Raw genomic sequence first — 26,433 nt, 5'->3', positions numbered from 1 at the left:
TTCTCCTAAACTCCTCAATCTTTCCTCATAGGCCAATCCCACTATCCCAGAAATGAATCTGGTGAACCTTTGACAAGTGTATACTTCCTTAGGTAAGGAGACCAAAACTGTACACAATACCCCAGGTACGGTCTCACCAAGGTTCTATACAGTGACAGCAAGATGTCATTACTCCTGTACTCAAATCCTTTTGTAATAAAGGCCAACATACCATTTACCTTCCTGATTGCATGCTGCAGATACATGCTAGCTTTCAGTGACTCATGAACAAGGATGCCCAGGTCCCTTTGGACATCAACAGTTTCCAATCTCTCAACATTTAAAAATTACTCTGCATTTCTATTTTTCCTACCAAATTTTCACATTATATTATACCTGCCATGTTCTTGCCCACTCAGCTTGTCTAAATCCCCTTGAAGGTCCTTTGCATCCTCCTCACAACTCATATTCCCACCTCGTTTGGTGTCATCAGCAAATTTGAAAATATTACATCTGGTCCCCACATCCAAATCATTGATATAGATTGTGAACATCTGGGCCCTAGCACTGACCTTTAAAAAAAGTAACATATGTTGTAGAAAAGGGGATCTGGTGGATGTACTATACTCAGATTCTCAGAGGGAATTTGATAAGATGCCACATCAAAAGTTATTGCGGAAAAAATAAAAGCTCATGGTATAGGAGGTAACATATTGGCATGGATAGAAGATTAGCATGCTAACAGCGAGTAGGCATAAATGGGTCATTTTCTGGTTGGCCAGATGTAACAAGTGGTGTGCCACAGGGATCAGTGTTGGGACTACAACTCTTTACAATTTATATAAACGTATGGTCGCTAAATTTGCTGATGACAAAGATGGGTAGGAAAGTAAGTCATGAAGAGGAGGTAAGGATGCTACAAAAGGGTATAGCTAGGTTAGGTGAGTAGGCAAAGATCTGCCAAATGGAGTATAATGTGGGCATATGTGAAGCTGTCCATTTTGGCAGGAAGAATAAAAAAGAAGCATATTACCTAAATGGTGAGAGATTGCAGGGCTCTGAGATACAGAGGGATCTGGGTGTCCTAGTGCATGGATCGCTAAAGATGAGTGTGCAGGTACAGCAAGTAATTAGCGAAGCTAATAGAATGTTATTGTTTATTGTGAGGGGAATTGAATACAAGAGTAGTGAGGTTATGCTCCAGTTATGCAGGGCATTGGTGAGACGACATCTGGAGTGCTGTGTACAGTATTGGTCTCCTCATTCAAGAAAGGATGTAAATGCATTGGAAGCAGTTCAGAGAAGGTTTACCAGACTAATACCTGGAATGGGCAGGTTGTCTTATGAGGAAAGGTAGGACAGGTTAGGCTTGTATCCACTGGAGCTTAGAAGAATAAGAGGTGACTTGATTGAAACATAAGGTCCTGAGGGGACTTGACAGAGTGGATGTGGCGAGAATGTTTCCTCTTTTGGGAGAATCTAGAACTAGGGGTCACTGGCTAAAAATAAGGGGTCACTCATTTAAGGCAGAGATGAAGAAAAATTATTTCTGAGGGTTGTGAGTCTTTGGAATCCTCTTCCTCAAAAGGCAGTGGAACTGAGTTCTGAAGAAGAGTCATATCGGACTCAACATTAACTCCGATTCTTGCTCCACAGATGCTACCAGACCTGCTGAGCTTTTCCAACCCTTTGTTTTTATTTCAACAATTGCTGCTGACATTGCAGGATGTCATAGAAATAGGATCAGCCTCCACTCTGGTGTCCTCATATGAACACAGGAACGTCAGGACAGTAGGAGTAGGCCATTCAGCCCTTCAGGCCTGCTGCATCTTTCTATGAGATCAAGGCTGATCTGGTTGTGGTCTTAACTCCGCTTTCCTGCCCCCTCCCCCCCATAACTCTTGACTCCCTTGTCTGTCAAAAATCTGTCTAACTCAGCCTTGAATAAATTCAGTGACCCAGCCTCACTGCTTTCTGGTGAAGAGAATTCCACACATTAATGGCCCTTGGAGAAAAAAAACCCTCATCTTCATCTTAAAAGGGAGGAATGAAAAATAGATTTGCGTGTGTTAATGGCAGCATGGGTTTGGTACCAGAGGGTAACTGGTACTCAGGGAGTTAAATTCCAGTAAAGAGCAGGAAAAGAGGGGAAGGAGGAAGATTAGTGAGGAAACAGAGAAAGGCTGCAGTCTTCAAACTCAGACGACAGAACAGTTGGTAGAAGAACATCAAGAAATCTCTATCAGAAGTTTGGATGTGGCCCAGTAGAATGTCATAGGTTAACATTTCGGGTTTGCTTGAAATCCCCGCTGTTAATAATTGTCGAAGAATTTTGCTTTTATTGGTCAGATTTTTGCATTGTTGTCATGAATTTATTGACAAATTATATTTCTGGCTGCCTTGGTGAGACATTCCACCTTCAGCAGAAAAGAAAGACGTCCTGGCAGCACCCCCAACTCTGCTGTTAACTGTCAGTAAACACTTGCCAAAGTGCTGAGCGAAGGATACTGGGAATGAAGCATCATGCAAGAACTGACAGGCAAAGATCAAAAATCTGTTCGAGGAAAAGGATAAATAGTTTAGTTGCTTGGACAATGAGCGTGGCAATAAAAATACAAACTCAACAGCGCAGGAGCTGTAAAAGATAATAGGAAGCGACCAACTGTTCAGCTTTTCCACCACAGCTTATTCTTCAGCTGTTTTGAGGAAGTTGCTCCTCTTTCCATTTGTAGCAACTAGAGTTTCTCATTTTTTCAAAATTGCTGAGACTCCCAGTGGCTCTGAATATGTCAAAGCAATGAAAGGCACAGTGCTGTACCTCACTTGTGAGAAATGCATGCTTCAGGCGTTTTGTGTAAGTGTTCAGCGAAGTACTTTACCTGTTGAAAGTTGTCAATGATTTATACCCACTGGAACGAGTAGATGGAGGCTTAGGTTACTTTAAAGAGTTTATGACAATTTGAGTTTGTGGCAAACCAAATGAGATCAGATGAGGCAAGAGAGAGATGGACTGAGGTGTGGTAGCTGTACATGATGGTGTGATGACGAATTAAGAGTTTTAGGTGGCAGTGCCTTGTAACAAGTTTTAGAAGATTAGTCACAGTATAGCAGCTGTTTTCACACGATCAGACACAGCCAGATAAATCATGTTAGATAATTCAGGTCTGAGGTCTCATCGATTGAAGTTTTATTCATAAAAAATTACTTTGGGAAACTCACATCCACTCTGGAGGATGTGCTCTGCTTCAGCATTGGATAGTGTAAACTTGCCTGCACTCCGAGACCAGGCTGTTAGGAATATATTTTTGCAAGAATGCAGGCTGAAAATTCCGTTTGCACAGTCCTACATGTATAAGTGGATGCCGAGTGACATCTAAAGTGCCAGATCAAGGGGAACTCACTCCTATTTTCAAGTTGGTTCATAAACTTTCTGCTGGGTGCTCTGAACCATGTAAACTCTGTGTTGTTAGGAAGCCCAGACTAAAATGTGGTGGAACCAAAACAATGCTGCAAACTCACAACAGGCTAGTCAACTTCTGTCAGAAAGGCACGCCAAGATGAGACCCTTAGGTTAGGGCTCCCATCCAAAAAAAAACATCTTTTCTCTTTCAGTTTTTGGCTAATCGACCGAGTAATTCCAGTTTTTGTGTTTTTTGGATTTTTTTTGGGATGGAGGATGTGCCATTTCTTCACGTATTTTGGGGTAAAATAGCTTCACTAAGGCTTGCAAATTCTCCGCAAATGAGCCGTGCAGATTTCCACCTGATTGACAAAACAACAACATTTAGCTTTTGCTGTGTCTTGCAATCCTGTGGAACATTTTGATTGCGCACCTACCAGTCACAAAGAAGCCGCACTGCTTTTTCTGCTGATGTGTTTTTATAAGAGGGGGAGAAAAAGCAGCGATATATCCTTTTGGTGAAAAGTGTGCTGTCTGGGGCTTTGTAACAGTGCATTCATCCAATAGCCAAGAAAAGAGATTTGAAAACAGCTATTTGGTGTTTTTTTATACATTTGTAGCCATAGAGATATATTCTAATTGACCCCTTTACTGTAAACAACACATGGCTGAGTTTGGGACTGGGTGGATCATACAAACACAGAATCTAATGCCAATTGGAAAATTTTCATGATAACCAACAGATCATTTCTAAATTGTGGTCAGAAGGTAACAGTTAAGAGTGAAAGCATTTTTGTCATGATTAAAATAAATATAAATAAACATTTTTCTATATTATCGCTAATCTTGTATTCCACAACTGAGGAAGATCTTTGTAGCTCATTCATGACTCGGTCACTCCACAGTTCACAGGTCATTGTCACTCATAGAACAAACCTCTTCATTTTCTGCTGTCCCCTGTCTTTTATCCCCAATTTGTTCACTAAATATTCGATTGTACAATGTTTTTATGCTCATCTGGTACTGGGGAATGGAATGCTCTGCTCCAATATTAACATAAAGCAGTAGGGTTGCCAATGCTGCAGGATTGGGCTGAAGTCTCCTGGAATTGATGATCAATTTCCAGGACACTGCAGTGTGCAACCCTTCCTCTTTGAACATTTCTCTCAATCAGATATAAATACATTGAAAATGGTCAGGGCCGCGGGGGGAAGGCTGTTTTGGCTGTCAGTCAAGCATCATCAAATTGGGTAATGAGTCTTTTTGCTTTCCAATTGGCATAGGAAGGCAGTATTTCAAAGGATGGATATGTTGGCTGACGATGGCTAGAACGTGGGGCAAGTCATGCAGTGAATACTCCCGGAATACATTTAATCAGAGTCGGCAACCCTATCAAGCAGTCCTAGCACAGTTGATGAAGACTAAATCTCCTTATACCTTGCACCAATAGTAGGTGTAATACAGTGCCATTAAAGCAATCAACAAAAATAATACTAAAAGCAATTAAACTGTCTGGTATAATTTTCTACCAAGGTGAAAAAGAAGATGGATTACAGATTGAAAATAATAAAACAGTAGGAATTTTCAGTATGTTTCATGATTGGATTTAATACGGTACAATTTTTAGAAAATCATAGTTGTCATCCAGAAGATGTCAATAGGATCTAAGCCAGTTGGTGAAATCAAAACCAAAACACAGAGCTTTTCTTTATTGAGAGTGTTTATTGACTTTGTTCAGTCTCACAGCTCTCTTCCCACCCACCCAGTGTCCCAGTCGTCCCCTATTTATATGTGCTCAAAGAATTTGATTAAACAACGGCCTTCACTTGTGTAGCCTAACAAGCTAACTAACATACCATTAACAAAAGATTCAAAGGGTTGGAGATTCAAAGGGTTATTTTCTAACATTATAGCTTTTTAAAAATGTAAGTTATAGATTCATAGTCTAATGTTGAAAATTATGTTTCAATTTTAGGAATTTACTTGTTGGACTTGATCTATATTGACTCAGCCTATCCTGCATCAGACAGCATCATGGAAAATGAGCAGAGATCGAATCAGATGAACAACATTTTGAGGATCATTTCAGATTTACAAGTTTCTTTCAATTGTGGTCTGTATTCAATTTTTGTTACGTTCTTTTTGTTTAAACAAACCCGTGTCTCTGAGCCAAATAGTGACAATATAAGTATTGCTTTAAAATGCTTAAAAATGCAAACATTATTTACTTGGCTAATTGGAATTCTTGGATAAACTCTTCTAGCAGTATGGAACATACATATATGATATATAACCTGACTGAATATCAGTACCTAATTTTTAAATTGAACTGTACCTTACTCTCTCTGGATCTATATTTAGCATTAGGTCAATATTTAGTTCAGAACTTTCTTTTCTCAGCAATATTCTTCTGTCCTTCTGTGAACTTATTGATGGGACACAGTTCCTGTTAGCTTACACACTTAAAAACAAATTACTTCAGATAGCTGCAAGTCTCAAATAAGAACAGAAAATACTTAACAAGTCAGGCAACATCTCTTTATTTATTCATTCATGGGATATGGGCGTCACTGGCTAGACCAGCATTTATTGCCCATCCCTAATTGCCCTTGTTCAGAGGGCATTTTAAGAGTCAACCACATTTGTGGGTCTGGAGTCACATGTAGGCCGGACCAGATCAGACAAGGACAGCAGATTTCCTTCCCTAAAGGTCATTAGTGAACCAAATGGGTTTTTACAACAATCAATTCATGGTCATCATTAAATTTTTTATTGAATTCAAATTTCACCATCTGCCGTGGTGGGATTCAAACCTGGATCCTCAGAGCATTACCCTGGGTCTCCAGTCCAGTGACAATACCACCATGCCACCACCTTCTGTGGAGAGAGAAGCTGAGTTAACGTTTCAAATTGATGATGTTAGAACAGAAATGGAAAAAGTTAGACATTTAACAGGTTTTGGGTAAGCACAGAGGCAGGGAAAAGGGGTAGGGATGCAGAGAAAGAACAAATAAGATGGAAAGCAGGAGGGATGGTAATGAGACAATTAAGAAACAAAAGAGGAACTTGTGTCCTTTATTTATTGGTCTTGAAGGGATGTAAATGGCAACAGCAGAATCATTACCAGAATCTACTGTCCAAAAAAAAAGGGAGCTATGATAATGATCTGAAATTGTTCAACTCAGCATTGGTTCTGGAGAGCTGTAAAGTGCATAAGGAACACAAGAATAATAAACATCTGAAAATAAGAAATAAAAGCAGGAATAGGCCACATGGCACCTCAAGGCTACCGCACCATTCAAAGATCATTGCTGAAATTCTAGATCTACTCCATTCTCCAGCCCCGCTTGAAAGCTGTCACATCTCTAACTTTTCCAGTTCTGATTAAAAAGTCGCCAACCAGAAATGTTAATTCTGAAGCTTATGAACAGCCAGGAGAGTTTTCACCTATAATGCACCTGGTGCATTTTATTATTTTACATGTGTAAGGAGTTGTAGTGAATTGGTGAATCTCACAATGAGAACCAGATTCTAGTTACCCTTGGATTCCATACAAAATAAATCAGTTTGTTGTTCTGTCATGTTTCACTAAGAGTCCTTTTCAGTTCACCTTTCAGAAAGACAAGAGAACACACCTCACAAAGTTTGCAATTTTAGAGTAGCCAGTACAAGTAACGAAGGCTCAGTAATGTACCCCACAAGGCTTGCTATTGTTTGACTAGATATTGGGTATTAATAGAGCACCATGGATTATAGCAGGTGAGGTCCACCTAGTGACCATTGACACTGATCCCAAGAAAATTCTGAATACAAGCCTGCAAAGTTCAGAATAGTAACATTCACTATAAAGCATAATAATTTAATCTGGCTCCCTTCAAACTGCACTTAAAAAAAACAAAATATGTATATAGATGTTGCTGTAACAATGGTTTTAGAGTCAACTGTTTTCTTTAGTGACAGATTTATGGTTGGATTTGCCATTGAGTTCATTATGTAGCAGTTTTTGCACTGTAGTACCTGCCTTCTCCCACAAGGGCATCGACTAAATTGAAGTCACATATCAGAAACGTTGGAGCTCTCCTTACTTAAGTGATCACTTCCCATTTGAGAGCCGTGATGTGAATGTACTTGAAGGCTGACCCACCCAATTCTCCTGCATCTGTACACGTGCACTTTCCAACTGGGTCACAACTGAGAGCCCCGGCTGATTTTCTTTTCCCTTCTCTTTACTCCAGGATGTCAAGGCCAATCTTTGACATCCTCTGTTGAGACCAGCCAACTCAACACAAGACTGGGCATCAACATGGGGCTTTTTGGTTAATACGACTCTCAGCCACATCAGATAAATATCAATCAGCAATTGAAGAGCCAGAAATCCAATTCTAAAAAAGGTAATGAGAAAGAACTTGGGGTTCACTGTTAACTTAAACAAAATACAAATGGATGAAAGCATTGCACTTGGACAACAGTGTCATTGCTGAAAAAAGAGACATGTTGAAGCTTTTCATCTTGCACTCATCAGGACACTTCACAAGAATACCAATATAAGGGGAAAACAACGATTTATACTGTATGAGAAGAGAGTGCTGACTGGTTGGCAAGTGGACTCTGGTAGAGGCTTTGCCATGGAGAATGCACTGCCAACTTAACTGCCAAGCATTGTTTTAAGTTTAAACCAGACTGCTTGACCCTGGTTGGTCAAGGCTGAGGAATGAGTCAACGAATGGCGGTCACAATTTTGCTTAGCTGAAGCAAGCGCAATAGGTGTACAGATTCTTTCTGTCTGTAAATATTGTCATACATACTGTGCTCTACGAACCAGAAGGTGCCACTGCACTTTTCTTGTTTTAAAAAAAATATTGGGATGTGAATCCTCATTGTTTAAAAGGATTGTAGATAACACTTGGAGAAAATGCTTGATGAAGGATGGGAGACTGTCCATGACAGTTGATGAGTGTTGTTGAATATTTCATTGTGCTAAAGGCGCTTTATAAATATAAATTATGTTGTCAAGATATTGCTGCTGAAGGCTCCAGGATATTAATAACTGTCACCGAAGAACGTCATCTGAGCTGAAACAATGTAAAGTAACGGCTGTTACTCAGTTGCAGTAATGGCTTTGTATTTGAACAGCGAGGCAGAGCTGCCTGGCTAAATAATGATGCCACTGTCCAAATAACAGGCATCACAACACTCAGCTGCTCCTTCAGTGTACTATTAAGGGCTGTTAAATTCCTTCTTCACTTTCAAAAATGCATCATTAGAACTTTCCATCCATCAGCTCCGAGAGACACGAATGAGTAATGAGCAACTTGGGAAAACTAATGCTGCCATGATACTGCACTTTGGAAATGGGAGTCAAACGGAGAAACCCGGGTGCTGATGATAGAGGCACAAGATAATGCAGCTGTTACTGACCATTTACAAAAGCATGGGCGGAAGCAAACTTAACTTCCCTGCGCTATATATGTCAATTTTGCTTGATGCTAGCTTCAGTATAACTGAACATGTAACTTGTGTTCAATTTTTTGTTTAAATAATTTGGCTGCTGTTCAATGCTCTGGTCAGAGTGAACTGTTCCATTAGATTGAAAAGAAGCAATAGAATTATCAGTAGAAGCTACACAGAGTGCAGGTAGTTGGTATATCACACTCCATGAAAGCTTACACTCAAAAGAGCTTTGCTGATTGCACCTTCTGTGGGAAAGACATTAGGCAACATGAGTGCACATTTCTCGCTCACTCTACAAATTACCTACATTACATTAGCATTGGCTGTACAAGTGAACACTTTCACGCACACACACGATCACAAGAAATAGGAGCAGGCACAGGCCATTCGGCCAAGTGAGCCTGCTCCCCCATTCAATAAGATCATGGATGATCTGATTAACTCCACTTTCTTGCTAACCCCCATAATCCTGGACTCCCTTGTCGATCAAAAATCTAACTCAGCCTTTAATAAATTCAGTGACCGAGCCTCCACTACTCTCTGTGGAAGAAAATTCGAAAGGCCATCAAGCCTCTGAGGGAAGAAATGCCCGCACATGGTGTTGGTCACCTTAATTAAGGGGGCATATACTTGGATTGGAAGCAGTTCAGAGAAGGTTGGCTAGGCTGATTCCTGGGATGAAAGTATTATTTTACAAAGAAAGGCTGAGCAGGTTGGGCCCTATTAGAATGTGGAAGAATGAGAGGTAACCTTATTGAAACATATAAGACTCCGATGGGGTTTGACAGGGTAGATGGTGAGGGGATGTTTCTCCTCATGTGGAATCTGAAACTAGGGGAACAGTTTTAAAAGTAAAAATTCTCATGTTTAAGATGGAGACAGGAAGGAATTTCTTCTCTAAGGGGGTCCTTAATCTTTGGAATTTTCTTCCACAGAGAGCAGGGGAGGCTGGGCCGTTATTGAGTTAAACAGATTTTTGACCAACAAGAAAGTCAAGGGACAGGCAGTTGTGAAGCAGAGTCAAATGCGACTTGAAACTTTAACTCTGTTTCACCCTCCACCGATGCTGCCAGAGCTGCTGTATGTTTCTAGCAATTTGTTTTTATTTCAGATTTTGAGCATCCACTGTGTTTTGCTACTATTTTAAGAGCATTCTCTTGTTCTCCCAAACTGAGGATAGCAGAGAAATATGGACTCCATCAGATTGTGATTGGCTTTTGTTTCAAACGTCACTTTGCTAATTCTCTATAATCTTGATCAGTGTCCAAAATGCAACTAACGTGTGAGATGTCATTTGACTAATAAAGACTTTTTAGACCTTTATCGTGGTATGCTAAGAATTACACTGCCAACCAATTTAAAATTGTCAGTTGGGCTCACAGTGTGGCACATTTGCGTGTACTAGAAGCTACATATATTAATACACGGGGCCCTGTTCTTTGCAGACAGACAGAACATGTACACACATTGCACCTGTTTCAACTAAACAAAATAAGTGACAGCCATTCGCTGGTTCATTTCCCAGGACAATATCTTGACTAATCAAAGTCAAGCTGCCTGGTTAAAATTTCAAACAATGCTTGGCAGTTAACTGTCAGTCACCATCCGCTGATGCATTCCCCATGGCAACACCTCTACCAATCCGCTTCCACTTGCCAACCAATCAGCATTCTCTTCTCATATAGTAAAAATATGTTGTTTCCCCTGATGTTGGTACTTTTGTGCAAATCGTCCCAATGAGTGCAAGACGAAAAGCTTCGACAAAAGATGTCTTTCTTTTTCAGCGATACATTCACCTCTGTTGATGAATTCAGACGAACTGAAGATTGGGTGCCTAGAGCCTGGAACATCCCTCTCGGATTCTTGCAAGTTCAAAACTAGGAAAGGAAAATGGCCTTGTGTATTTGAACCAAGTTCATCAAATTAAAATAAAGGCAAAATACTGCGGATGCTGGAAATTGGAAACAAAAACAAAAAATGTTGGAAAAGCCCCGCAGGCCTGACAGCATCTGTGGAGAGAAAGGCAGAGTTAACGTTCCGAGTCCGTATAATGTTAAGTCCTTCTTTCTCTCCACGGATGCTGTCAGACCTGCTGAGTTTTTCCAGCATTTGTCATCGAATTACAATGTCGATTTTCTGAATTCCACGTAGGTGTGAGGCACAAACCCCTTAAAATGTATTTATTCAAATGGATTCATTTCACAACAAAGCAAGCAGTTTGTGTGAAGCAAATATCAACTCGCTTTGCAATTAGGTCATACTTGCACAGCGTGCTTTCAGAATGAGGTTTTGTGCCCTCAACAGACGAGTGTATACTCTCCAGCGTGTGAAAAACTGACTTAATGTGACCACCTACATCGCTTACGTGGATTTATCATGAAAATATATCAGTTTTCCTAATGAGTGACAATTGCATTTTCATCATCCACTTGTTAGGCAACATGGCACAATACACAACAGCCCTACTGATCTCAAAGCACATGGCTGCTTAAATGTCACCTTTAATCTTATGAATTAAAAACGATCTGTTGTGGTCAGGATCCTCCACTTCTGAGGAATGTTATTTCAAGCGATAGGAGAGTCTATTGAAACTATAAGCTGAGAAGTCTTTTATTTCTCAGAGTTTGTTTTTTTAAAAAAAATATTATTCACCAACACTGCAATGGAGACAAAGCGTTGATATAGTGCTTGACTAAAGGAATTGGTCAACTGATGTAGTCAAATTTCATATGCATGTGCACTGCTGCCTTGTAAGTTTGTCTTTTGAGACAATCATTAATCAGTCAGTTTAGTTCCCTGTGTCAGGTATCTATGGACCTTTGTGCATACATTTTTACAGGCTGAGGAAAAAAATAAACTCCCACTGCAGTATGTTTTCAGTAGCTGTAAGGAAAAACTGAACAGCTAAGCCATCAAAGAAGTGCCGGTGATTTTGTGTATTTTCTGAAGCTAATAAAATAATGTTATTCCTGGGGTTGCTGACTAAAAAATGTAAAGCAAATATTATTTTTAAAACAAGTTTTGTGGATGAGTTCTACTCTCCAAACAGATCTGAGTATACAATGACTCTGCGGTTAGTGGTGAGGTGACAGGGCTTGCCCCTAACCTCGAAGGTAGCTAGCTACAAAGATCTCGAAATCTCTGGTGTGGATTTCTCCTCTCCTGATGTTAATTTGAGTCCACTGTCAGCTAGAAAAGATCTCTGGTGTCCAGTGATGACATCAAGCAATCTTAGAAGCCAATCACAGTGACGTATTCTCACAAGCAGCAAACCAGGAAGTAAATGGCACTGATTATCATTCAATTTCTATTTTTTGTTAACAGAGAGCAAAATAGATGATTGGAACACACACATAGGATTAAGATTAACGCTGAAATATCATGAACGTAAAGAAATAACATTTTTAAAAATCTGTGGAAATTTTAAAAATCATAATGCAGAAATTTCATGAATAAAAAAAAAGCTTTTCAGAGCCAGAGAAGTGGTTCATCAATAATTATGTACTTGGTTTTTATGGTGAGACTGAAGTCCTCGCAGATGGAAATCTTCTGAAATCACCTAATTTTCCACTATTATGTTCTGTCTCCCTTTTGACATCTGGCCTCTGACTGAACTGAGTTAGAGGCAATGGTCAGGGCTCTACACTGGCCCTTGGCTGGGAAGGGAATAAGCCACTCAGAGATACAGGACTTTGGAGAATGTACATTGACTCTCCAACAGCATGAATAATTTATATTGCCAATTGTGAACCTGATTGTGCTGGAAATAGGAAACTTTTCTGCTGTTAACAGAGTGGAATACTTGAATTTATAAGTCATTGGCTCTGAAAGCTAATTACTGCAGGAAGAATAATTATGTTGGATCAGTAGCATCCACAGATGGGATTAAATTTCTAATGGGGTGATGCATAAGACAGATGTATGATCACTTCGTCCTGACATTGAGGTATAATGTTTCAGTATATTAATGTTGAAATTACCGACAAGAAGGATTATTTGAATGTGAAAATGATACTGGTCTAATTCTTTAAGTGGATTCTTGTTCATGATTAAATGATTTTAAACGCCAATTAGCTACATTCTGGAAGTTTTATTACTGAAAGCTCTGAATCACTCAAATTTCTTGTCATCTTACAAATGTGGTTTATTCATTCATGTCTTGTCCAGAATAGATTAACATTTGAGTATTACTTGAGAAAAAGAGACACACTATCAAAGCTTTTCATCTTGCGCTCATCAGGACAGCTCACAAGAAAATACCAACAGTAAAGGGAACAACTATTTATACTGCATGATTGGTTGACAAGTGGATCCTGATTGGTAGAGGTGTTGCCACGGAGAGTGCAGCAGGAAACAGTTAACTTTCCAAACTTTTTGTTTACAACAATACCTACTTGTACAATGAACAATCCATATAATCCTTTGAATGCTTCCAGAGTTAAAAGATAAATGACATGAAGCTTGTCGCATCAATGTATTTTAACCACATAACAAAGACTGTGTTTCTAGAAAAATCTTCTAATTGAAACAAGAACATAAAAAATTGAAGCAGGAGTAGGCCATTTGGCCCCTCAAATCTGCCCCACTAGTCAATAAGATCATAGCTAATCTGATTGTGGCTTTAACTCCACTTTCCTGCTGCCCCCCATAACCTTTGACTCCTTAGTTGATCAAGAATCTGCCTATCTCAGCCTTGAATATATTCGATGACCCAGCCTCCACTGCTCTCTGGGGAAGAGAAGTCCCCTGAGAGAAGAAATTTCTCCTCATCTCAGCCTTAAATGGGAGACCCCTTATTTTGAAACAGTGCCCCTCCCCCCAGTTTTAGATTGCACCGTGAGGAGAAACATCCTCTCATCATCTAACCTGTCAAGCCCCTTCAGAATCTTGTATGTTTCAATAAGATCACCTCTCATTCTTTTAAACTCCAATGAGTATAGACCCAACCTGCTCAACCTTTCCTCGTGAGACAACTCTTTTATTCCAGGGATCAGCCTGGTGAACCTTCTCTGAACTGCTTCGAGTGCAAGCATATGCTTCCTTAAATAAATAACAAAATTGTATGAGTAGTCCAGATTTGGTCTCAACAATGCCCTGTAGATTTGTAGCAAGGCTTCCTTACTTTTATATTCCATCTTTTTGGCACTGAAGGCCAACATTCCATTTGCCTTCCTAATTACTTGCTGTACCTGCATGCTAACCTTTAGTGATTCAAGTACAAGGACACCCAGATCCCTCTGTCCTGCAGCACTCTGCAGTCTCTTTTCCATTTAAATCATATTCTGCTTTTCTATTCTTCATACCAAAGTGGACGTCACACATTTTTCCAAATTATATTCCATCTGCCAAATTTTTGCCCACTCCCTTAAACCCGTTATATCCCTTTGCAGACTCTTTGCCTCCTCCTCACGAGCTGCTTTCCAACCAACCTTTGTATCGTCTACAAATTTCATGGAATCACAATAGATTGGAGAGCTCAGGTCTGCTTGCCTTGAGGAAATGAAAGCTAAGAGGGGATTTGATAGAGGTATACAAAATCATGCAGGGTTTGGACAGAGTAGATGGGGGGCAATTATTCCTACTCGTGAACGGATCGAGAACAAGAGGGCACAAATTTTTTTGGTAATTTGCAAAAGAAGCAAAAGCGATATGTGGAAAAACATTTTTGTGCTGCGAGTGTTTAAGGTCTGGAATACGATGCCTGAAGGTGTGGTGGAGGCAGGTTCAATTGAGGCATTCAAGAGGGAATTAAATTGTTATCAGGGTTATGGAGAGCAGGCTGCAGAATGGCACGAAGTAAATTGCTCATTCGGAGAGCTAGTGCTAACACGATGGGCCAAATGGCCTCCTTCTGCACTGTAACAATTTTGTGATTCTATGATAGCTAATCATCTATCGATGCTAATATATCACCCCTAATGCCAAGAGCCCTTATTTTGTGCAGTCATCTTTTATATGGCACCTTATCAAATGCCTTTTGGATATCCAAATATGCTACATATTCTGGTTCCCCTTTATCCACTCTGCATGCTACATTCTCTAAGAACTTGAATATATATATGTCAAATATGATTTCCCTTTCATAAAGCCATATTGACTCTGCTTGATTGTATTATGATTTTCTAAATGAGCTGCTACTACTTCCTTGATAATAGATTCCAGCATTTTCCTGATGACAGATGTTTGAGCCTATGATTCCAGCTTTCTGTCTCTGCCCTCTCTTGAATGGAGGTGTTAAATCTGTGGTGTTCCAATCTGCTGGGACCTTCCCAGAATATAGGGAACTTTGGAAGATTATAACCAATGTATCTACTTTCTCTGAAGCCACATCTTTTAAGACCCTAGCATGCAGACCATCAGATCTAAGGGACTTGTCAGCTTTTAGCCCCATTAGTTTACCTAGTACTTTTTCCCTGGAGGTAGTTCTTCCCTCTTTTTGGCCCCTTGATTTTCCACTATTCTGGGAATGCTTTTTGTGTCTTCCACCATGAAGACTGATACACAATATTTGTTCAATATCTCTATCATTTCCTTGTTGGCCATTGTTAATTCCCCGGTCTCATTACCTCTAAGGGGCCATCATTTACTTGAGCTACTCTTTCTTTTTATAGGGGAGAATTTTCTCCCCGTCAAGTGAGCCGGTCTGGAGCTGGTGCGGGCAGGTGCGGAGCTGATTGGCTGCGCGCCGCCATTTTACGTGGGCGGGCCAATGAAGGCCCGCCCAGTGTGACACGCGGCCGGTAGCGCTCAGCGTTACCTGTGTGGGCGGGAGGAGGAGGGAGAGTCGGGACCTGCGCTCCTTCACGTATGCGCGCGGGAGAGTGCAGAAATCTCCCTGAGGCACGGAGCCACCTCAGGGAGATTAACTTCAGTTTTAAAGTTTAAAATAAAGGAAGTTAGAAATCATTTGCACACGTCCCTTCATGCCACAGCGTCACATGAGCTGGGACATGTTTATGAAATGTTTTTAAAAAAATTATCAATTTAATAAAACCTTCATGAAACCTCATCCCGCCCGTGGATGAGGTTACACGAAACATGCGAAGGCCGCCTGGGCTCTTCGCCTGCCCCCCCACCCCCCTTAAGGTTGGACGGGCAACCCTGTCAAATTGGTTAATTAGTTTACTATTGGCCTTAACAGGCCTTTGACAGTTCGGCGGGTGCGCAGCCGACTCCAGCGCGTGCCTGCCGAGCGAAAGATCGGAATGACACGTGTTGACATCGGGAGGTACGCCCGACATCAGTGTGCGTGTAATTTGACGTGTTGGCGTGTGGGGCCCACACCCGCATGCCAAACAGAAAATTCTTCCCGTATACTTGTTGAAGCTCTTAATATCTGTTTTTATACTTCTTGCTGATTGACTCTCATGTTCTAATTTCTCCCCCTTTACTACTTTTAGTCAACCTTTGCTGGTTTCTAAAACTTACCCAATCTTCTGGCCTACCACTAATCTTCACAGCATTGTCTGCCTTTCCTTTCAATTGCGTTATGACCACAGCCGATGTTAATTGCTGCACAAGCCAAATCCCTGAGGGAAACTTGGCTTCCGGGCCTTACCCTTTTTTTTTGTATTCAGAAGATGAGAAGATGATGTACCAATCTCAGCAGTAAGAGGTCCAGTAACACTTTTGGGATTTTAAAAATTAAAAGTATAAGTTTTATTAACAAGAAAACTTAAGCGCACAAGAGTACAGTTGCACAATTAAGGTTAGTCTTACAAACATTCCTCCCAAAAAGACTCTCCATTTGGTCAGACCCACAAGTAAACACCTTCCAGGCAACACTCCCTTCTAGATGTTTAACTGTAAGAAATCCAGTAATGTTATCCAAGGCAAATTGCTGTAGCTTCAATAAAGACATATCACATGACCTGTAACTCACTTCCACTCTGCTGTGGAAACCAAACTTCAGAATAAAACTGCTCCTTGTAACCCAAGACTTTTCTGGCTTGACTGGATGGCTGGTTCAAACAGCATCTCCTCCCAGCCCAGAGCTAACGGCTGAAACAGCAGCTCCAACTATAGCTATCCACAGTAACTCTAAAATATCTTGTTGTTTCCTTTCATCTCAGGTTCCATTGTTCTCATCTCTTTGAAACTTAAAACCTTCCAAATATAAGATCTTTCATGTTTCCATCTTGCCTTTGCTTTTGGGTCAATAAAATATAATATCCCCGCTACTGTTTACCTATGGAACCCCTGCAAGATGCAAACATGTATCTTCTTACCTCTGACTCCCTTCTGATATTCAAACAAACTGTCAACTCATCCATCCATCCATTTTCACACCGCTTCTCCTGGTGAGGGTTGCATTGGTAGAAAGCTGAGCAGGGCCGACCAGACTTCCCTTTTGTCAACCCTAGATTCCAGCTGCTCCTCGGGGATTCTCAGGCATTCCCAGGCCAGCCGAGAGATGTCATCCCTTGTGTGTCCTGGGTCGACCTCGAGGTCTCCGCCCAGTGGGCCGTGCCCGGTGCAGCTCCAGCGGGATCCTACCGGGGGCATCCTTATCAGATGCCTGAACCACCTCAACTGGCCCCTCTTGATCCAGAGGAGCAGCGATTCTGCTCCCAGGCTCTCTCGGGTTGCCGAACCCCTCACCCTGTCCCGGAGAGTAGGCCTAGAAACCCTGCGGAGAAACCTCATTTCCGCCGCTTGTACCTGCAATCTTATCCTTTCAGCCATTACCCACAGTCCACGACCATAAGTGAGGATGGGGATGTAGATCGACCGGTAAACCGAGAGCTTCGTCCTAAAACTCAGCTCCCGTTTCACCACCAAGGACTGGGAAAGCGCCCGCAGAACTGCAGCCACCGCACTGATCCGCTGGTCAATCTCACGCTCCACCGCCCCCCGCCACCCCCCCCCCCCCCCCCCCCCCCCCCCCCACCGGGTCGTCACTCGCGAACAAGATCCCGAGGTACTTGAACTCCTCCGCTAAGGGAAGCTGCTCCCCCCTCACCTGGAGAGAGCAACCCGATCTTTTCCGGGAGGGAACCATGACCTCAGACTTGGCAGCGGAACTTTCGAGCGCGCGCTGGAGATCACAGTCGAGTGAGGCAAGGAGCGCAACATCATCATCGGCAAACAGCAGAGATGCCACCCCCAAGCCCCCAAACCGGATACCATCCCCTGTGCCTTGATATCCTGTCCATGAAAATAGTGAACAGGAGTGGAGACAAGATGCAGTCGAGGATCGTAACCTTGTTGTGGTGTTGGGCAGGTGGTGGGGGTGATCCAATGAACCTTTGAGCTATGTCACCTGGAGGCTAGAACTCATTGTAAGGCTTCCCTCGGTGAACAGGCCCAAGATGAGGTTCCAGACAAAGAGCAATCCACCAAAGACCCCCATAATGGCTCTAGAAATAACACCGAGAACCTCACCTGGAACAGGGATACCGGGACCTACCCCTGGAGCCAGGCCTGGGGGCGGGGTTTGCCTGCGAGTGCCTGATGGCTGGGCTCAGCCCAAAGTGGTCTTGTGGGCCCACCACCCGCAAGGGGAAGGATGGGGGTCCCGTGTGATGCCAGTGAGCGAGAGCAGGACAGATCACGACAGACTCTCAACTTATCTAAAAATGCAAATGTTAGATCTAACCTATTTACTTGTCCCTCAAACTTAACACTTCTATCCTCTAAATGTTTCAACCTCCCCAGACAACGTGCCTCCTATTAATCTCTTCCCAGCTTAACTAAATCATACACACAGACAGACAGATACCACTGTCGAAGGGTCATGAGGACTCGAAACGTCAACTCTTTTCTTCTCCGCCGATGCTGCCAGACCTGCTGAGTTTTTCCAGGTAATTCTGTTTTTGTTTCGGATTTCCAGCATCCACAGTTTTTTGTTTTTAAGACAGATACCACTACCTTTTCCACAGAATAACACCATATTCCCCAGAAATATTAAAAAAAACACATCCATTCCTCCCAATTAGATACCATCCTTGACAGCCTCAGTTGGCCACGGATGGTGCATCCATCTTGTAGAGTCTTTCTTACTTTAATTCTTACTTTAGATTTTGAAAGCACTAATATAATATTCAGATGAAAAAGGGGGAAAAGTGCATGTACCAAGTATCTGCCAGAGTCATTTTAGAGAAAGCTTGGTCCATGTTCTGCGTAGAGAGCTTTTGCCATTTTTGCTGATGGTTCTCCTGAAAATTTCGAACCTCCTTTTACAAACTGCGGTTCACCCAAATATCTTATCCTGCAACGAGTCTCACTTGTCCCCGACCTCACTTCTACATGCTCTCCTGCTCGTTCAAATCCCCAAATTCTTTGCATTATTTTTATTTCTTTCACAGAATGTGGGTGTCACTGGCTGGGCCAGCATTGTTAGTGCCCATCCCTAATTGCCCCTTGAGAAGGTGGTGGTGAGCCGCCTTCTTGAACCTCTGCAGTCCATGTGGTGGAGGTACACCCACAGTGCTGTTAGGGAGGGAGTTCCAGGATTTTGACCCAGCGACAGTGAAGGAATGGCGATGTGTTTCCAAGTCAGGATGGTGTGTGGTTTGGAGGGGAACTTGCAGTTGGTGGTGTTCCCATGCATCTGCTGCCTTTGTCCTTCTAGGTGGTAGAGGTCATGAGTTTGGAAGGTGCCGTCTAGGAACCTCGTGAGTTGCTGCAGTGCATCTTGTAGATGGTACACACTGCTGCCTCTGTGCATCGGCGGTGGAGGGAGTGAATGTTGAAGGTGGTGGGAGGGCTGCCGATGAAGTGGACTGCATTGTGCTGGATGGTGTCGAGCTTCTTGAGTGTTGTGGGAGCTGCACTCACCCAGGCAAGTGGGGAGTATTCCATCACACTCCTGACTTGTGCCTTGTAGATGGTGGACAGGCTTTGGGGAGTCAGGAGGCGAGTTAGTCTCTGCAGAATTCCTAGCCTCTGACCTGCTCTTGTAGTCCAGTCCAGTTCAAGGTCAATGGTAACTCCCAGGATGTTGATCATGTTTACATTCCTCCATATTCCTGTCCCTCTCTAGCTCTGAGATCTTTCAGCTCTACCACACAACATTGCTCCCTATTACCCCATGAGCTCTCTGCTCCTCTGGCTTCATCCTCTTGTGCATTGCCTCCCCATTGGTCGAATTGCCATCTTAGCCTCAGTGCCTGGAATTTTTTCCCTCAGCCTCTCCCCATCCCTCCTCTTCTTTAAGACTCTTTAAAACCAGTTCTTGGACCAAACTTTCTAATCTCCTCCTTTGGCTGGTCAATTTTCACCAATGATTCTCGAGAGCAGGTTTATATATATATAAATATATATATATTAAATGCGTTAGATAAATGCAAATTGTTTGCTTTCGCTTCACAGGTGCTAATTTCCACGCTCTGTATTTGCAAAATGTTTATTTCATTCTACAGAAGCATTCTTGCCTTGATCTGTGTAAAATTATGGGAGGGCCTCACAGGTTCATTATTCCGAGCAAATGTAAACCATTGAAAATAATATCATCGGCCATTTTAGTTCTTCTTATTGGCCTGTAACTTCTGGTGGATGGGGTAAATGAGTCGGACTGTTGCTAAGCTTTGAAATCCAGCAACTCCTATCTCGCCCCTGACCTGCCAACTCAGGCCAGGCCAAAGCTGTGCAGTGCAGCACGCTCCAGGGGCCTGGAGTCGAGGGCAGCACAGTTGCAGTAAGTAAGCCATGGCGCCATTTTTGACACCATTATCTGCTGTAAACCAGCCAAGTTTAAAAGTCCTTGATGAGCCAGGGAGAAGTTAAACGTATAAGGCAAGTGGTTAGGATTTGGGGTGGGGGTTGGGTTGGGTTGGGTCAGGCTTGGGAGTGGAGGATGGGGGGGAATTGGGTCGGGCTTGGGGGTGACAGGGAGGAGGGGCAGGGTTGAGTCGGTTCTTGGTGGGGGTGGGGGGGGCGGTGTTTAGCAGGCTAGGACCCTGGGTGTAGGGTTGGGGGGTTGGGGGGAGTCGGGAATCTGGTTGGGCCCGGAGGGGGTGAGGGTGGTGAGGAGGGGAAGTCAGGTGTCAGGCCTGGTTGGGGGAGGTCTGGAGTCGGGTCAGAGGTCTGGCCTCGGGGTAGGGGAGGGTGGTGGCGGGCAGTTGGCTCAGGCTTGGGGATGGAGGTTGGGGGTGATGTCGGGTTGGGATGAGGGGGTGATGTCGGGTTGGGATAGGAGGTGGGGAGTCCCTGTAAGGGGGCGGCGGGGAGAGTGCCATGGAGGGTCGGGGTGGGTCAGTGCTATAGTTACCTAGAAACTAGAAGTGCTTTTAATTCTCCTAACCTCTTCTGGGTAACTGTTGCTGTAACACAGTCAGAACCATCCAAAGTTTGTGATCTAAATCGCATTTCCAGTTGATTCCCTTCCCAGTGCAGGGCAATTGTCCATCGGAACTTTGAATTTCCCAGGCAATTGCTGTGCAGCCCTTACCCGGGAACCTCGGGGAGAGGCTCTCCTGCCTACCTTTGGGGTATCCCCCAGATAACACTGCTCTCGAGCTCGGAGGTTAGGGCCCAAAGTATGTGACCCGTATTTTGTAATGACAGTGAAACCGTCGGCATTTGCTGTTGACACTCCCCTGAAACTGGCAGAACCTTCCGGAGCCCACACAGACGCAGCGAAACAATGAAATTCAGAAGTCAATTCAGTGGTTCAGGGTTACGCCGCAGGGTGCACCGTCGAAATCTGACAGACGACGATCAATTAGAAATCACTGAACTGTCCTTTTGCATTGTTGGTCTCATTGTAAAAACCCTTGATAAGGCTGCGCCTTGCTGAATGAGGTGATCATGATTTTTAACGGTGCACTACATTCATAGCGCCTGCTGAACAACCTTTCTCGCCCCCAAAACCTAATTTTGTAATTGGCGAATTTCAAATTTCTCCATTACAATTGTTTTTATAAAGTTTCACAGGTCTTTAAAGGAAAATTTTTTCAAAGTTTCTTCATGACATTTCAGCTTCTAATTTAATCCCGTGTCTGTCACAACCACCTATTCCGTTCTGTCTTTCCCTTTTCCATATCGTTTTACAAGCAGTTCATTTTACCTATCGTCTGTCAGAAGACCCCAAAGCGATTGGCTGCTTATCCTACTTCCTGACATCACTGTTGCTGGAACCTGGAGACCCCCTTGACTTAGCGCCAGATTTGAACTAAGGTCGGGGGCAAAGTTCTTAGCCGGGCGGGCGCCTGACCCAACTGAGCGCAAAATGACATGCCGTGGCGTTAGGTGAGCGTCCCAGCCTCACCGCACAGTCGCGTGCCAGTGTGGCAACGTGCCCGCCAACAACTCAAAAGCCTCTCGAGGCCATTGAAGGATCAGTTGGGATAGAATGTTTCCCTGCCCCATCCCACCTTACAGCTGGAGGGCAGGCGGAAAGGCCCAGCGGTCCTTGCACTTTTTAGGCAACCTCAGGCGGGGGATGAGGTTCCCTAAAGAAATTAAATGAAAAAATAAAATAAAAACGTAAAGTTTAATTAATAACACGGTCCCTGCTCGTGTGACAGAGTCACATGAGGGGACATGTTTTATTACATTAGCTTTTTTTTGTAAAATGCTTCATCTCCCTGAGGAAGCCCCGGATGTGAAGTGTGCATGCACTAAAGTCACACTCGCCCCCCTCACGCGTCTTCCTCCTCCTCCCACTTGCCCGTAACATGCAGCGCCGAGCGCTGCCGCTCGTGTTGCACGCCTCCGTCGGCTCGCCAGTGCGAAATCACCTTCCAGCCTCGATCGAGAGTGGCAGCCCCCTTCCTGACCACCCCCCCCCCCAACCCCCGATGAGCCCGCCCGACAAGGGCAAGATTCCGACCCAGGAAAAGAGACCTCCGCACCACAGGGAGCGCAGAGGTCTTTGCAGATAGCTTTCTAGCAAGGTCAGCAGCCAGCACCATCGCTTTGCTGTTGAATGCCAAACCCAGGCCACAAGTTTACAGAGGTTATCAGATTTCCCTTTTTATAGAAAGCTACAAAAGATAACGTATTCCCTTGTTAAACGGTAAAAAATGTACAAAAGCATGACTGTTAAATTGGAAGCAATGATAAATGGAGTAGAATTCCACGGTTGACTGTGCCTGGTACAAATTGGATTGTGAGAGGTTCTGGTGTCCTGGCTCTAAACAAACCCCATTCCCAGTGCTAAAGCTTTGTTTATACAAAGCCTTCAAATAGTGACTGTTATCAGGTAAAGCATGCTCCATAATGTTCCTTGTCTCATCAAGTTCAACGATTGTAACCTGTTTCGTCAAGTGGTTAGGGGGAATAAAAATCAATTTGTGATGTATTTGGCTTTTATTGATAAGGAGCCAAAAACAGTGTTGGCTAATGAGTAGGAAACTGACCAAAGCTAAAGAGTTTTATGTCAGGCGATTGTTGAATCCAAATGTAAGCCGTTTGTTACATTTGCAACTGGAAAGAATTAGCTGCAGCTGATTTCTGAAAGGATTCCAAACCCCAGTAGCTGAATAATTTTTAAATTTCAATTATTCGTTTCTAATTTAATTTTTGTAAAATTTTCACAACTTTTCCCATTCCTGTGTTCTCGCTTATTTAGCGCACTTCAATTATAGGATATTATTTCTCCTGAAGAACTTATGAAGAAAGTTATACCTATACAGCCTTACAAAGGACATCTTGTGCGAGCCCTTTCTCTCTCCAAGTTATAAAAAGCATCCTAAAATTCTTAATGTGACAAGACTGAAATTGCACCTCAGATTGGGCTGGGCAAGGAAGTGAAAAGTGCACCACACAGCACAATAGGGAACAATTGCAAATATCAATTGATAAGCCAGTAATAAGTGAAATTAATAATATCCTGACAGACAATGACACCTTTAGAGATTAACTGCAAATTAGTTCAGATATAACTGGTTTTCTGAATTCCATTAAGCTCTGTCAATAAATACTAGCCCAGGTGGGTGGAATCAAGTCTTTTGTGTTGTGAATTTTCTCTTCATCAACTGATATTTCCCTTACTAATCCATGGACATCGAGGCCTATTATTGTACCCCATTGTTATGCCAGGTGAGCTTTCTTTGATATATTCTTCAGTGGGATGTGGATGTTGCTGGCAATGCCCGCATTTGTGGCCCATCCCTAATTGTCTGTGAACAGGGTTGCTTGTAGGCAGTTAAGATTCAACCACACTGCTGTGGATCTGGATCTGTGGATCACATCGGACAGGTCAGATAGGGTCAGCAGACTCCCTTCCCTAAAGGACATTAGTGAACCAGATGGGTTTTTATGACAGTGGATGGTTGTCTCGAAAGTATAATAATTCTCATAATATTATTGTGATTCATTGTAAAAGTAGGTTAATAGTGGGGTTTGGATCGTTTCTGTGCATGTGTGTTTAGTGGGGGAGGGATTTAATTGAATTGGAGCTGGTCTGGAGGCTTTGACTCATCAAAAGAAGCTAAGTGTGAAATGCTAAATATGTAAACATGGCTGAAGTTTTAGAATGTAAGGCAAGGAGAATTTGCATTTTTAGATAAATCAGGGCAGTTTGAATTTCAAAGAGATGGTAGGATGTTACACCTGGACAGAGAAGGTTGGCCAAGTAGTGTGTTTATTTCTCCCAAAGGTTACTGATAGCATAAATCTTTTCATGGTGCTCATACTATGAGAAAGGTAAAGTTCGAGAGACATATAGGAACAATGGAGTTGTATAAAGGAGAATGAGGTTATGCGTCAGGGAAGGCATCATAAGATCTACCAGATGTGTGAAATCCAGTAGTTGTGCATTAAGCCTGGTGTCTACACAACCGAAGCTGGGAAAAGCCACCTGTCCAGGGTATTGTGTTGACTTACCTAGATCCGTTTAAATCTATTTGTTTTTACTGTTGCCTTAACAGGGGTGTAACTGGAAGCCAGATTAATTAGGGGTTTTAGGAGTTATTATAGTAGCAATTTATAGACCAAGGTATGTGCTTGAAATCTTTTCTTTTGTTAATAAATGTTTAATTTAGTTTTCTAAAAAATCTCTAAAGTCTTTGTGGACTTGTTACTACTGAATTCAGGGCACACATCTCGAAATAAATACAAATTGCAAAACAGTCGTGATAGTGGGATCAAGTTTCCCTTGTGGATTCAATCTGTCTGGCACACATCATCACAATGGTAGTTTCCTGGCCCCAGCTTTCAATTCCAGATTTGATTAATTTTAAACAGTTACCATGGTGAGATTTGAACCCATGTCCCCAGGGCATTAGCATTACCACTGTGCCAGCTCTCCTTTAGCTTTAGAGGAGATTCTCGGTCTGACCTTGCTCAGGTCAGCTTAGCTGACTTGAGACCTAACCAGGGATCTACAGCTGAGTTCTCCATTGGATATGTTCCTTGGTTCACTGGGGTGCAGAAGTTTCAAGAGATTTAAATAACTTGAAAATTATTGTCTGTATTTAAGAATATATATTAATCTTTCAAACAAATCACAAAAGGTTTTAAATACACTTGCCCAGATGTTTATCATATCATTTCGAAGCAATCACATAATATTAAAAAATCATTTTCTTGTCTAATACAAATCATCTGTAGAGTTTTTGAAGACATCTCCTTTTTCTGAGAAATGTACTTTTCTGGTATTTTTATTTGATTTGGCAGGTTACAAAGAGTGCTATGGTGATGATGTGTTCACTTGAAGTCTGGGTTGCTGTGGCAACAAACACGTTTTCATGCATGTCATACTCTGGAGCTATGGGTAACGATGTTAGAGGCTCCAATGTTCTTTCCATCAGATCCGTGGCTGAACAGGGGTCTCTCCCACTCTTACTGTCTGCTGTTGCCGTGTGTTGGAAGGAACTGCAAGTTGATACTCAGCCTATTTGGTCACATATCTGGAGTGGGACTCGAACCGGCAGATCGAGGCAGGGATGCGACCCCCTGCACCGCAAGAGTGCTGTAGCCTCACGTTAATATAAATTAGCTGTAACGATTTGGCCATCCATGCTTAAAAGTGGTGTGATGCCATCAGCGTTTGTACAAATAGGCAAATGAATAAATATGTAAAACGTCATTGAATCTATCATTTATATTACATAATTCTTTACTTTTATTCAACGTTACTTTATTTATTCCTTGATCCCATTAATGCTCACACCTTGTGATGTCTTTCAGGTGGAAGGCAAAACTTAGTCCACAAACCCGTGGAGACCTCCTGTTACTTTCTGTGTTGTAGCCAAATTTGTTGATGTTACAAAAAAGGATGTATAAAAGCAAGCTGTGCGGAGGACACAAGGGCCGTGAGTTTCTGGCCCTTTTGTGGTGGGAACTTGCGCAGGAGACTCGGCGACAAAAGCTCATTGACCTTTGGCGGGGCCGGAAAATCCCGCCCAAGGAGTTTGCAAAAAGGATTTAGATAGGTTAAGTCAGTGAGCAGACATTTATTATACGGAGTATGTAATGTGGGAAAAGCGCGAGCTTGTCCACCTAGGAAGGAAGAATAGAAAAGCAGAATATTATTTAAATGGAGAGCAATCAGAAAGGTGAAAAATTCTGGTTTTGAGGTGCCGCAAAAGAATGAGTTAGAGTGATATTCTGCACTTAGGACCATACACCTGCACCAAGGTTTCCCAATGAAAGAAAATATTCTTTGTAACTAAAAAACTTAAAACTACATTTCTCACTGTGGTGATTTGACTAAT

The 26,433-nt window shown here is 42.6% G+C and overlaps 1 protein-coding gene across 3 annotated transcripts in view; it reads left to right on the top strand.

Annotated features, from left to right (window-relative positions):
- The window catches only part of ralgps1 (Ral GEF with PH domain and SH3 binding motif 1), a 758,811-nt gene that overhangs the window by 531,105 nt on the left and 201,273 nt on the right, over positions 1-26,433 (top strand). For all 3 annotated transcript variants that reach the window (XM_041193970.1, XM_041193968.1, XM_041193969.1), the window contains exon 10: positions 5,355-5,492. In XM_041193970.1, coding sequence (XP_041049904.1) covers positions 5,355-5,492 — 138 coding nt within the window. The remainder of the gene's footprint in view (positions 1-5,354; positions 5,493-26,433) is intronic.

Source organism: Carcharodon carcharias, chromosome 8 (assembly GCF_017639515.1).
Source record: "Carcharodon carcharias isolate sCarCar2 chromosome 8, sCarCar2.pri, whole genome shotgun sequence".
NCBI lineage: Eukaryota > Metazoa > Chordata > Chondrichthyes > Lamniformes > Lamnidae > Carcharodon > Carcharodon carcharias.
This window is presented reverse-complemented; position numbering and strand designations above follow the sequence as displayed.